The sequence below is a fragment of the Lontra canadensis genome, unplaced genomic scaffold, assembly GCF_010015895.1.
Source record: "Lontra canadensis isolate GAN:19392208 unplaced genomic scaffold, GSC_riverotter_1.0 scaffold177, whole genome shotgun sequence".
NCBI classification, from domain to species: Eukaryota; Metazoa; Chordata; class Mammalia; order Carnivora; family Mustelidae; genus Lontra; species Lontra canadensis.
The window spans coordinates 1,133,526-1,147,147 of record NW_022631171.1 but is presented as its reverse complement, the minus strand read 5'-3'; the positions used below and the strand labels follow the sequence as shown (position 1 = coordinate 1,147,147).

Sequence of the window (13,622 nt, the reverse complement as noted above, 5' to 3'; positions counted from 1 at the left end):
ATATATACTTACCCTCCCATAGTTCTCCTGTATTAATGTTTTACATTAGTATGGTACATTTCTTTCACTTGACGAGCCAGTATTGATATATTCTTATTAACTAAGGCCCATATTTACATTAGGATTCACTCTTTGTGTTCTGTTTTGAGTTCCCCATAACTCCTTTAGTCATTTTTTAGTGGTTTATCTTCTTTTTTGTTTGAATGTAGACATTCCCCAGGGAAATTTCCTTAGTCTTCTTCCTTGATGTAACCATTTCCATATGGCTTTCCCAGTTTCCTTATCAGTAAAATGGGAGGCTCATCTAGAAGCTTCTGAGGTTTTAACCCCCAGAGTTAAAGATTGGCTGTGTCCAGTTCAGATTCATGACAGGTTTTTCCCCAATCTTCCCCTTTCTCTGTCTGAGGTTCCTAAGTATTTTTAAGTCTACAAATGATCCTCTTGGTTATCCATACTCAAAATCTTGATATACCTTCTGACATCATCAAGGTCTACATCCATTTGTGTTAACAAATCCTTTTGTATTTTTTTTTTTAATGTCTGTCTTACCATTTCTTCCACTGTATTGCAGGTCTATGTTTCCTTTCTCATTGCTTCCCTGTAGCAGCTGCTGCTGAACACTGAAGTCCTGTGATTTTTGGAGAGAGATTTAAGTGAGGCTGTGCTGGAAATGGGCCTCTATAAGTAGAGATCTACCTTGTTTATATCTGGCCGAAAAGAAACTGAGGACATAATTCAGAGAGACTTGTTCTGTTAGTGCAGAAAGAGAATAAGCAATGATTTTTTCTTTCTTATTGCACTGTTATAGTAAATGTCTTCTTAACGTGTTTTCCTTTTTAGCATCATGGGAGTTTTGAGTAACAAGTGTGGCTTTCAACTCCAATATCAAATGATTTTTTCAATATGGCTCCTGGCATTCAGTCCTCAAATGTGTGAACACCTGCGGCGCTATAATATCATTCCTGTCCTGTCTGATATTCTTCAAGAATCCGTCAAAGAGAAAGTGACAAGAATTATTCTTGCAGCATTCCGTGTAAGTGTTTTATTGTGTTTTTGTTTTTTTTTTTCAGTTGTGTGTGTGTGGCATTTTTCCTGTGAAGTACATTTGAGGGCTTTTAGCAGGTGGGAAAAAATTGCTTGTTCTCCATGTAGTTATGAAACTATGGGGCCTTAGTGAACACAGAGTAAAATCTCACTAATTCATGGTGGCATTGGGGACTGGGATTGGGGAATAGCCATTTAAGTGGATAAAATGTGTAGGAGATGTAATTGTATGATGTTCACATAGAGGAAATTCTTTTTCATTGCAGTGTTCCAAGACGCTGTTATGGAAGCTTTTCTCTTCAGGGGCCCTTGTTTTAATATAGAGTTGTATTTCAGATTCTGGATCTGCTGATGAGCTGATGAGTGTATTTCTGAAGCAACTCCAAAGATCTGTAATCATTTTGTTTAGTAAAGTTTTCCTGTTAGGATATTAGAATTTGGGTGATATTTAAGTCAGCTTCCTCTCTTGAACAGTTGAGGGAATTGAGGACAAGAGGGGGACTAGAGTTAGAACCGGAATTCTAGGTCTTCTGGCTGCCAGGAAGCTATAACACAGAAATAAAGTATTGTTAATCGGTTGTCCAGACCCAGTGTATTTGCTGTAGCAGTTGTGTGTTGATTATTTTGTTGGTCACCTTAGGATTTAATTGGGTTTCTGAGGGATGACTTGGCTGACCTAGTGTCTTTTAAGGATGCTACCCAAGAGTAATAATAGTGGGCAGTTCAGAGAGTGCTTACTCTGTGCAGTGCATCATTTTAAGGCTTTCCATTTGTTAACTCATTTAATGCTTACCACTGCCCTATAACATGATGATTATTGTTGTTATTGTTAGTATATTGGTATCATTAGTATTAGTATTGGTCTTCTCATTTTAAAAATGGGGATACTGAGACAGAGAAGGCACATTGCTGATAGACATGCAAATCCAAGTTAATGGCTTCACAGTCTCCTTTTAACTATTATTTGTTCTTTATGCTTTCTTTAAATAAACAACAGCAAATCAAAACTAGAAAATAGTACAGATGTGTTGCAGAAATTTAAATAGCATAGACATCACATTTGCTGAACATAGTGACTAACATCTTCCAGATTTTTCTAAGCACATAGAGATAAATATATAAATAGGTGTGTAATTTTATTTTGTATTTAAAAATAAAATGACATCATATTATAAGTACTGTTCCATAACTTTATTCTTAATAATATATAATGAATATCTGCTCATTTTCATATATGTGGGTCTTTAGTAATTTTTTAAATGTTTGCATTCTTCTATGTTGATATAAAGTGGTTTCTTTAACCAGTGTCCTATTGATGGGCATGTGAGGTGTTTTCAGTTTCTTCTACATGTCTACCCACTTTGATGAATATTTCTGTTGAGATATAGTTCTGTAGATGGAATTGTTGAATTAAGTAATAAACTTTTACAGTTTTGTTAGGGTAACATCAAATCACCTTTCATTAATGTGCAAATTTACGTTTCCATCAGCTACATATTGAGAGTGCATGCTTTTCCTTTCTTTCACTTGCATTTCTTTTAATTGTTGTGAAAGATGAGCTGAAAAGTGAAATCATTATTTTACATTTGTATTCTGTTAATAATGAATGAAGCTGAGCATTGTTTAGTATCTTTATCAGCTGTTTCTGTTCTTCCTATAAATTGCTTACTTATAGCATTTGTCACCTTTAAAATTTTAAAATTTGATGTGTAGGAACTCTTTTCTAGATATTTATAGTTAATAGCAATAATAACTAATGTTTATTGAGAGCTTATTCAGTGTCAGGCACTGTTCTTTTTGCTTTAAATGTGTTACTCATTTAATCTCCCAAGAACGCCATGTAATGGGCATTAGTTAGGCCTCAAGAGGTTAAGTAATTTGCCAAAATAGCTGGGAAGTGGCAGAGCAGGAATTAAGTCTCAGGCAGTATAACTCATGCTCTCAACCATCATGCTAACCTGTCTTTGATGCTAAGAATAATAACTGTTGTAATTTATTAATAATTTTCATGCATTGCCTTACTTAATCTTCATGATCATCCAATACATTCTGTGATTATTTTAATGTTATAGATCAGGAAACCAGATTTGCAGATTGATTCCTCAGTTAGTAAGCAGTAGGATTGGAATTTGGAGTTTTAGTGAGTGCTGTCTGGCTCCAAAGCCACCATCTTAACAACTCTGTCATCTCCTTTGTTTCTTTTCTTAGTGCATTTTCTTAGGAATCTTAAAGAGTGGCATTAAAAGGGAGGGAAACCATGAAAAGGAGAACTGTAGGTCCTGCTGAGAGAGGAATTCAGATTGCTTACTTGAAAATACATTCTTTTTCCGGGCATCTGAGTGGCTCAGTGGGTTGGGCCTCTGCCTTCAGCTCAGGTTATGATCTCAGGGTCCTGGGATCGAGTCCCACATTGGGCTCTCTGCTTAGCAGGGAACCTGCTTCCTCTCTCTCTCTCTGCCTGCCTTTCTGCCTACTTGTGATCTCTCTCTGTCAAGTAAATAAATAAAATCTTAAAAAAAAAAAAGAAGAAAATACATTCTTTTTCATGTAGAAATTGTTCTATAGTTTACTCTTAAGAAATAGGTAAATTGGTACCTTCTATGCCTCACCATACTGGCTCTGCCTTTAGATTTTCTAGCAAACTATGTGAATTGTCAAGGTAAATTTCAGTTAAGTCCAGATAAGGTAATAATCAGTTTTATTTATTTTTATTTTTATTTTTTTTTTAAGATTTTATTTATTTATTTATTTGACAGAGATCACAAGTAGGCAGAGAGGCAGGCAGAGAGAGAGAGGAAGGGAAGCAGGCTCCCTGCTGAGCAGAGAGCCCAATGCAGGGCTCGATCCCAGGACCCTGGGATCATGACCTGAGCCGAAGGCAGAGGCTTAACCCACTGAGCCACCCAGGCACCCCAATAATCAGTTTTAAATCAGAGTAGGTGTATTAATAAGACTCTACGCTGAAGTATTTTAGTAGCTAAGTTGAGTATACTTCTTTTTTCTACTTGAGTGTTTCATTATTCATTGTCTTATTTATTTAATAAAGAAGAATTCTAGAATTAGGATCTTCCAACAGTTTCCTTTCATTGCTAGAGCTCAATTTAATTCACAAAAACCAAGTTTTGAGTACCTTTTATATTTCAGCCATTATATAATTAATAGGGAACACAAATGCCTGAGATATAGCTTGACACTGGAAGGCATGTAGTTTAGTGAAGACAGAATATGTAAGTAAATAATGTCAGTTTAATGGAGCATTAAGTAATGTATAAGAAGAAAAGTAATGTAAAAGAGGTGGGCGGGGGCACCTGGGTGGCTCAGTCAGTTAAGTGTGTGCCTTCGGCTCAGGTCATGATCCTAGGGTCTGGGGATTGAGCTCCACATGGGGCTCCCTGCTTGGCAAGAAGCCTACTTCTCCATCTCCCACTCCCCCTGCTTGTGTTCCCTCTCTCGCTGTGTTTCTCTCTGTCAAATAAATAAAATCTTAAAAGAAAAAAAAAGGTGGAGGGTGAGAATGGTGGGTTTAAGGAGAAGCTTTGGAGAAGAGAAGGTTCCCAGAGATTTTGGAAGGATGTTTTAATACAAAGGTGGAGAGAGGTTAATAAATGTTAACAAATAAAGAGGCTGACTTCTGGAATTGTCAGTAATTTGTTATTGTAGATTGATTATTAATTGCCCCCTGTCCCCACCTTGAAGTGAATATTAAGGGAATAAATGGAGCACATAAGTCTGGCTGTTGAAGGTATGGTCCTGATTTGTGACCATTTGCTTCCTGAAGGAACAGACATGCTCTGTAAAATGGAGCATTTGCTTTGCTGATCTGTATTATGCTTCTGGGCATTGAACTGGTGGGGCCAACGTAAATCCTTCAGCCGTCCTGTCACTTCATCACCCTAAGGTGTATTCATGCTCTGGAGCATTACCCACCAAAGCCCAGTGTGTCTGAACAAGGCTCTGTCAGATCTGCTCGTGCTACTTTATTGTATATTGTGCCTACTCTGACGGACATGAGGGAGAGCTGATTGCATTTTTAAAATCTATTCATTATGGCTGAATACGGATTATATCTTTTCAACTCCATGTATTTATTTTCTGAAGGCTTAAAGGTTGTCTTTGTTTTGAGTTTCTCCCTTGTTTCTCTTCCTTTCTGTCCTGTGGTAGTTATAGGAGTCTTTAATTTATTAAAACTTCCTGTTCCAAATTAAGCACCTGTAATCAAGAAAATGGAAAAAATTGATTTTTTCCTATTTATGAAAATAATATGCTTTATGGTTAAAAAAAGGTACTGTAGAAAAATATTAAGAAAAATTATAAACATTAAACATAGTCTCACTCCCAGAAATGGAAGCCTATTGATATATATATATATATATATATATATATATATTTTTTTTTTTTTAAGATTTTATTTATTTATTTGACAGAGAGAGATCACAAGTAGGCAGAGAGACAGGCAGAGCAAGGGGTGGTGGGGAAGCAGGCTTCCTGCTGAGCAGAGAGCCTGATGCGGGACTTGATCCCAGGACTCTGAGATCATGACCTGAGCCAAAGGCAGAGGCTTAACCCACTGAGCCACCCAGGCACCTAAGCCTTTTGATATTTTAATACCTGTAATTTATGATCTTTGTTCCCTTTCTACATGGTGGATCAACTTTGGATGAATTGTAGTGGGCACTGAAAACAATGGTTAAGAGGGGGTCTGAATTATCATCTCTTCGCAGATCATGCTTGGGCAGATCACGCTGGGTGTCAGTTTCTACGAAGAGTGTGTGCACTCAGATTGGTGGTAGTGTGTATGCCCAGCATGCACAGTGGGTTCTTGTTCATGTTCATTGGGCTCTTGGGCTGGCTTCTGTGCCTTTGGCAAATTTGCTTAGCCTTTCCATGCTTCAGGTTTGTTTGTCTGGTGAGAGTAGTATCATCTGTCTTAAGTCTCTCATTGGACTTTATGCTTATATGATAATGCCCTTTGAAAAAATAAATGTCTGCTAAATGAGTACTTGGCACATAGTAGGCCCTCGATAAGTATTACAAGTATCTGTGACTGTATGAGTATAAAGAGTCGGGTAGTGGTACTGAATTTATTGGTATTTTTATTGTTTTTTTTTTCTTTATTGACTGAGTTAAATTCCTTTTTAAATTTTTGGCTGCTTTGCTTGGTTCTCATGTTTAAAAATATGATAATAAAATTCAGTGACAGAATATCTACTTGCAAATACTTCTGCACTGAGAATGAACCTACCCATGAGTCTCCTACTCTAGTTTTCACGAGTATTTAAGGTTACTGATATGTTAGAATTTTATTAAAGTAATCTAATTAACAAAACTTACTGTGGAAAGCAAGACTAGAAGGAGAGAGTCCCCATTTTCTGTTAGTGCACAGACTTTTTTCTAAATTGGAAACTCTTCCTAAGTTGTCATGAAAACTCTTTTTGAAAATGAGATATATTTAGTAATTGCTAAATTGCTCAGAAAGTTAGTTACCCTTAGCTCCATGTCTGCAATTAGATTATCCTAGAAAGATGACTTGGATCATTATTATTTACTTTTTTCTTTGTATGACTTTCTTTTCTGGGAAATAAATCAACAGTTGTCTAAGTAATTAACTTGCAAATGAATAGTATTTTTCAGTTTATATCTACTTATCCTTTTTTGTATGTTAGTTATATATTTTAAAATGTTTGTTCTAAATGTTGATGATTGTAAACATTTATCGAAAGTTATTTCTTCCTATAATTTGATAATAAGGTAACTTGTTTTTTAAAGGTAAGATGTGGAAGAGAGAATGGTCTAAAAGCCAGGGTCTTAATTTAGCTCTTCCGTTGTTTGAAAGAGTAGATCTCTACACTTTTAACTTTTTCCCCTCAGTTTTCATAAATTTACACTTTGTTTAAAAATTTTTTTTTTTATTTATTTGAGTGATAGCAGAAGAGGAGGGAGAGACAGAGGGAGGAGAAGCAGACACCCCACTGAGCAGGGAGCCAGAGGTGGGGCTTGAGTCCAGGACCCTCACTGAGATCCTGACGTGAGCTGAAGGCAGATGCTTAACCGACTGAGCCACTTAGGTGCCCCAATAAACTTGTATTTTCTAATAAATGTTATTTAGGTAATATAGTAACTTCTGTGAGTTTATAGTAAGAAATCAGTTACTAGTAATTTATAGTAATGGATTAAGATCTAATCTAAAGCTTAGGATAAGCTGCCTTAAATATAATATATATGGTCATTTTTTTATCTGAGCCTACAAATCCTGCTTAATATTTTGCTCCTGCCTAGTTCCTCTTCCCTCTCATTAATTTTCATTTTAGACCATTATTATGTAAAATAAAGGGGCCATCGGAAGCAGGTATTTCTAATATTGCCGCATCATAGAAGAGAGGTGTTAGTTGATATTAATTGAATCCTACCTTTGAGATTCTCCCTCTGTCTTCTTATCCTTTTCCTTCTCCCATCCACTCTTTCTTCCTCTTTCATGGATTATTTTATTCATCTATCAGATGTTTACTAAAGACCAATTGTGGTAACGGGCAATGTGTTAGTTACTCAACAAATAGAAGAATGAATAAGATAAGATACTTTTTCTCAGAATTTTGTATTGTGTTTAAATGCTTGTCCTTAGGGGTGCCTGGTCGGCTCAGTTGGTCAAGTGGCTGCCTTCCGCTCAGGTCAAGATCCCGGGGTTTTGGGATTGAGCATCGGGCTTTCCTGCTCAGCAAGGACTCTTCTTCTCCCTCTGCCCCTCCTTCTGCTCCTGTATGCACTCTCTCTCTCATCTAAATAAATCTCTAAAAAAAAATTCTTGTCTTTATGCAGTGACTTCATGAAGTCATCATGAAGAAGGTTTACAACATAAAAAGCTCAAAAAGTCCCAAAGAACTATGGAGCCAGACGGAGGTTCTTAGGGTTTTTTCTTTTCTTTTCTATTTTTTTTTTTTTTTGACCTGTCTAGATTGCTTATCTACTTTTTATGGAAATTTGAGAAGTACAATAGTGTAGCTCTTTTCTGATTTTCCTTTCAGTATGGTTTATTAGAAAGAGTGTAGTCTCTGAAGTGGATAAGATGTCGGTGTGAATTCGATGCTGTGTTGTTGGGAGAATGACCTGAACTTAGAATGAATTTCTCTGTCTGTGAAAGGTCGTTAGTAATACTTAACTCATTTTGAGATTAGGGAAGGATTCAGTGAGACAGCAGGAGCCTGGCAATAGTAAATATACAGTTTTTGCCTTTTCTCTCCAGAAAGTCAGAGAATAATAGCAGTTTGCCTATTAAATCCCCTACCTCTGTAAATTGAGTTCTTGCTTGGTGTTGAACATAGGCAAAGATTTAGTGCTGACCTGTTTGATTTAGAAGAGGCAGCATGAATATTTAACTAACATTTAACAAGATTTAAAAACCTTATTTAAACTTTATTTACAGTTTGAATTTTATACCCACAGCACATGGAACTAATTATTAGGCTAATTCCTGGGCTTCTGTTATCTCATTTGGATTTCAGATTATGTAAAATAGATTCAATCTCTTGGCAAGAATATTGGTTTTTTAGACTCTGCTGTGCTAAATTTGGGACAGCACAGTCATTAGGGGAATATTCTAAGGGCCGAAAATCAGAAGAATATCTTTAGACATCCGTAACTTTTTAACACAAGTTAAACATTTAACACAAGTTAAAATTAAGTAGTTAGTAGTGGCATAGTAAAGCCATTTGACTTAGACCATCAGTAGGTGAAAACATGATGTCTTTTTTTTTTTTTTTCTTTATCATTCTCACATTCCTGTAACTGTTAAAGAAGATTCACTGATGAGGTTGTTTAAGGATGGTCTAGTCATGTATTTTTTCCCACATCTTGAAACTCAGGAAGGAAATTTTTGTGCTGAACACTTTAGGAAGCTTGCTGAGTTGCTGTGAGCTGGAAAAATGGCTAATTATTTTTTTTCCATTTGGCTTGGTGAATTTTATTTTTGAAAATGTCAGTCTCACTTATTCATAGCAGGTGCTGGACCCCAGGTCTCTGCAAATGTTATTCTGTTGGTTAAATTGATTTGTCAATCTTTAGTTCCTAAAATAAATTAGTATGTTTTGAGCTTGTGGCTGAAAGAGACATCAAAGATCATATTTGTTGTTTAGAGTTTTACATCGGTTGTGAGTATTATTTCTCTTTCTGGCTCCCCTTAGTCAAGAGCCTACGTAATATGTCAGATAATAAGATAAATTATATTTTTACAACTCAGCGGTTTTCAGAAAGGCTTAGTTCAAAAGAAATACCACCAAATTGGACTTGGATTTTTATTGGCTATAGTAGTCATGATATTTAATTTACACCCACACACATGAACAAGCAGACACAGACCTGTACTTACCTACATCTTTCTGTACAGGCTGTTTATAATTGTCGCCCTTTCAGGTAGGTCCACCCTAGTTCAAATGTGTGGGTGCTGTTTTGCCTACTGCTTTGGCATGGAGGTATTGTTATCAAAAAATTTTACTCCTTGGGCGCCTGGGTGGCTCAGTTGCCTTCGGCTCAGGTCATGATCCCAGGGTCCTGGGATTGAGCCCCGCATCAGGCTCTCTGCTCAGCGGGGAGCCTGCTTCCTCCTCTCTCTCTGCCTGCTTGTGATCTCTCTCTGTCAAATAAATAAATAAAATCTTTTAAAAAAAAATTTTTACTCCCAAGTCTGTACCTCACTCCTTATTTCAGGGATTTATCTATCTTGCTCATTAGGTACCAAGTTTGAATGAGGTATAGTAATATTGAGACAATTTTTAATCTCAATGGTAAGTGTTTATACAGTGATACTTCAAGTGTGGTGTGCATGTCAGTGCAGAGCTGTGAACTGTTAGCAGTCTGCAGTGGGTACATATAGAAAGTAAGGGGTGGCTGTTAGAAGCTTACAGTAACTTGATGGAATAGTTGCATATCTGTTAAATTTAATAATATGAAATTTGAGCTTGTATTTTGTGTGTATTTTAAAATGCATTTTTCTAGAAAGTCATTTTTATTGTATTTTATAGAACTATTTGTTCATGACTAATTGGAAGTTAAAAAACAAACACAACTGGTTTTCACCACAGATGGTTTGAGAAGTCTTGTTATAATATGATATAATATAATGTAATATAATATATATATATAATATAAGCCCTGTTTTGTATAATTTCACAAGTTATAGCAGTTCTGGTGAAGGAAAGAGCTGAATTGTCACATGATTCCTCTGTGCTCTTAGGGAAGATTTCTGCACCTTTACTTGGACAAAAAGATAAAAATGATATATTTATACTTTTGAGTTTGTTGAGGTGAAGATGACATTGAATTTTAGGGCCTTTAAAGAGTACATTGCTGCTGGATTATCTAGGTTTGTTTTTGGCAAGTTCAGTTTCTTAAGTGCTTTTCATAATTCATTCAATCCTTTTTGTTCTTTATAATGAGAGCCAAAGATGAAATTAAAACATAAAGGGAAAATGATAAGGCTCATTGACTGATTTGACATAGGGTTAAAGTAAAGGGGAGAATCAAGTATGACCAAGTTCTAGAGTACTATTATTTTGGATAGTTGAGAGAAGAGGTGGTTTTAGAAGAATATAATAGTGGTATTCTATGTTAGTTATTATATTGACTGTGTTGAGGTTAGAGTTGAAATCACTAGTTATGCTAATACCTCAAATATGAAATTTAATTCTCTAGTCAGCAGATAGATAGTAAAAATAACAAAGGATCATATGAGCAAGAGTTTTGGTATGTTTCTAAAGTTAGAAGAAAGTAGTAAGAAAAATAACTTAAAAAAGTAACAGAAAATTCAGTAAAATAATGGTAAAGTCTTAACAAAAGCAAAGGAACAAGGGAAGAGTTTCATAAAGGGAGAGGGTATCAGAATTTAGGGCTCCCCACAGAATAAGGTCTGTAATTGAATTTCATTATGGCCAGGGAACATACTCTAATAAGTTTCAGTTCTTGGAAATTTGAGACTTGTTTTATGGCTCATCTTATGGTCTTTCATGGTGAAGGTACCAAGTGAAGAGGGGAAAAATTGTTTTTTATATTTATTCAGCTATTTATCGTATCTGTGGTTCTTTATTTCTTTCTTGTAGATTCATCTTTCCATTGTACAGTGTCATTTTCTGCCACCTGCAGAATTTCCCTTAGTTCAGGGCTCATCAGTCTGTAGTAGTTCATGGGCCAAATCTGGCCCACCACCGGTTTTTATAAGTAAAGCTTTGTTGGAACACTGCTATGCTTATTTATTTATTTATTTTTTTGTATTTTGTATGCCTGCTTTTGCACTGTAATTGCAGAATTGAATAGCTGTGATAGAGACCTCAACACCTAAAATATTGACTGTTTGGCACTTCTTAGAAAGTCTGCCCACCCATGCTTCAGCATGTCTTCTACCACAGGTCTGCTAGTGACCAGTTATCTTAATTTCAATATCTAAAAATTGTTTATTTACCTTTATTCTTTAAAAATTGAGATATAGGGGCGCCTGGGTGGCTCAGTGGGTTAAAGTCTCTGCCTTTGGCTCAGGTCATGATCCCAGAGTCCTGGGATCGAGCCCCTCAGGCTCTCTGCTCAGCACGGAGCCTGCTTCCCTTCCTCTCTCTCTGCCTGCCTCTCTGCCTACTTGTGATCTCTGTCAGATGAATAAATGAAATCTTTAAAAAAAAATAAAAAATAAAAATTGAGATATAATTGACATACATTTTATTATCAAATAATAATTTGATATTTGTATATATTGTAAAATGATCACCACAGTAAGTCTAATTAATAATTAACAACATATATTACCACACATAGTTACAAATTTTTTTTCTTGTGATGAGAACTTTTAGGATCTACTTTCTTAGCACCTTTCGGGAATACATATAGTATTATTAACTACAGTCGTCATGCTGTATATTATATCCCCAGACTTACTTATTTTATTTTATTTTTCAAAAGATTTTATTTACTTATTTGATAGAGAGCGTGCATGTGCACAAGCAGGGGGAGTGGCAGGCAGAGGGAGAGGGAGAAGCCTGGCGTGGGTTGTGAGCCAAAGGCAGATACCCAACTAACAGAGCGCCTGGCGTGGGTTGTGAGCCAAAGGCAGATACCCAACTAACTGAGCCAGACAGGCACCCAGGACTTCCTTATTTTGTGACTGGAAATTTGTACCTTTTAATCCCCTTCATTTAGTTTGCTTCCCTTCTCCCCCTACCGCCCCCACCCCCCAATCTGGCATCACCACTCTGTTTTCTGTATCTATGAGATTGGTTTTTTTTTTTAACTGAATTTTTTTCTTTTTTTAACCTTCCACATATAAATGAGATCATATAGCATTTGTCTTTCTCTGACATTTCACTTAGCATAATGACCTGGAAGTCTATCCATGATGTCACAAATGGCAATATTTCCTTTTTTTTTTAATGGCTGGATAATATTCCATTTGTGTGTGTGTGTGTGTGTGTGTGTGTGTGTGCGCACACACACACACACACACACACACACTCATATACCCCATTTTCTTTATCCACTCATCCTTCCATGGACAGGTAGATTATTCCCAAATCTTGGCTATTGTGAATAATGGTGAAATAAACATGGGAATGCAGATAATAATACAGATATCCTCTGTTTTCACTTTTTTTGGATAAATATCTAGGAGTAGAATGTCTGGAGCATGTAGTCGTTCTGTTTTTAATTTTTTGAGGCACCTGCATATTGTATTCCACAGAGGCTGTACCAGTTTGTATTCTCATCAACAGTGCACAAGTGTGCACTTTTCTCCATAACCTTGGCAACACCTGTTGTCTTTTGTTTTTTTGATGATAGCCATCCTAACATATGTGATATGGTATTTTTTCCTTTTTTTTTTTTTTTTAAGATTTTATTTATATACTTGACAGAGAGAGACACAGTGAGAGAGGGAACAGAAGCAGGGGTTGTGGGAGAGGGAGAAGCAGGTTTCCTGCTGAGCAGGGAGCCTGTGCAGGGCTCCATCCCAGGACCCTGGGATCAGGACCTGAGTGGAAAACAGACACTTAATGACTGAGCCATCCAGGCCACCCTGTGAAGTGATATTTCATTGTGGTTTTGATTTGTATTTCTCAGATGAATGGTGATATTCTTATGTACCTGTTGGTCATTTGTATGCCTTCTTTGAAAAAATGTCTGTTCAGATACTCTGCCCATTTTAAAATTTTGTTGTTATTGAGTTGTAGGAGTTTTCATATATTAACCTCTTGTCAGATACATATTTTGCAAATATTTTCTCCCATCCTATAGGATACCTTTTCATTTTGTTTATTTTTTAAATTTTTTTATTTTTTCCTGTGCAGAGTCTCTTAAATGTAGTGGATCTAGGAGACTGTGCAGACCTTTTTAGTTTGATGTTACCTACTTGTTAATTTTTCCTTTTGTTGTCTATGCTTTAGTGTCATATATAAAAGATTGTTGCCAAGACCAGGGTCAGGGAGCTTTCCCCTATGTATTCTTTTAGGAATTTGATAGCTTCAGATCTTATGGTTAAGTCTTTAAATCCGTTTTGAGTTAATTTTTGTGAGAAGTGTGAGATAGGGCTCCATTTTCATTTTTCTGCATGT

General features: G+C 36.2%; 1 protein-coding gene across 3 annotated transcripts in view; it reads left to right on the top strand.

The window, feature by feature from the left end:
- The window catches only part of ATP6V1H (ATPase H+ transporting V1 subunit H), a 144,696-nt gene that overhangs the window by 54,335 nt on the left and 76,739 nt on the right, over nucleotides 1-13,622 (top strand). For all 3 annotated transcript variants that reach the window (XM_032846582.1, XM_032846579.1, XM_032846580.1), the window contains one exon: nucleotides 841-1,033. In XM_032846582.1, coding sequence (XP_032702473.1) covers nucleotides 841-1,033 — 193 coding nt within the window. The remainder of the gene's footprint in view (nucleotides 1-840; nucleotides 1,034-13,622) is intronic.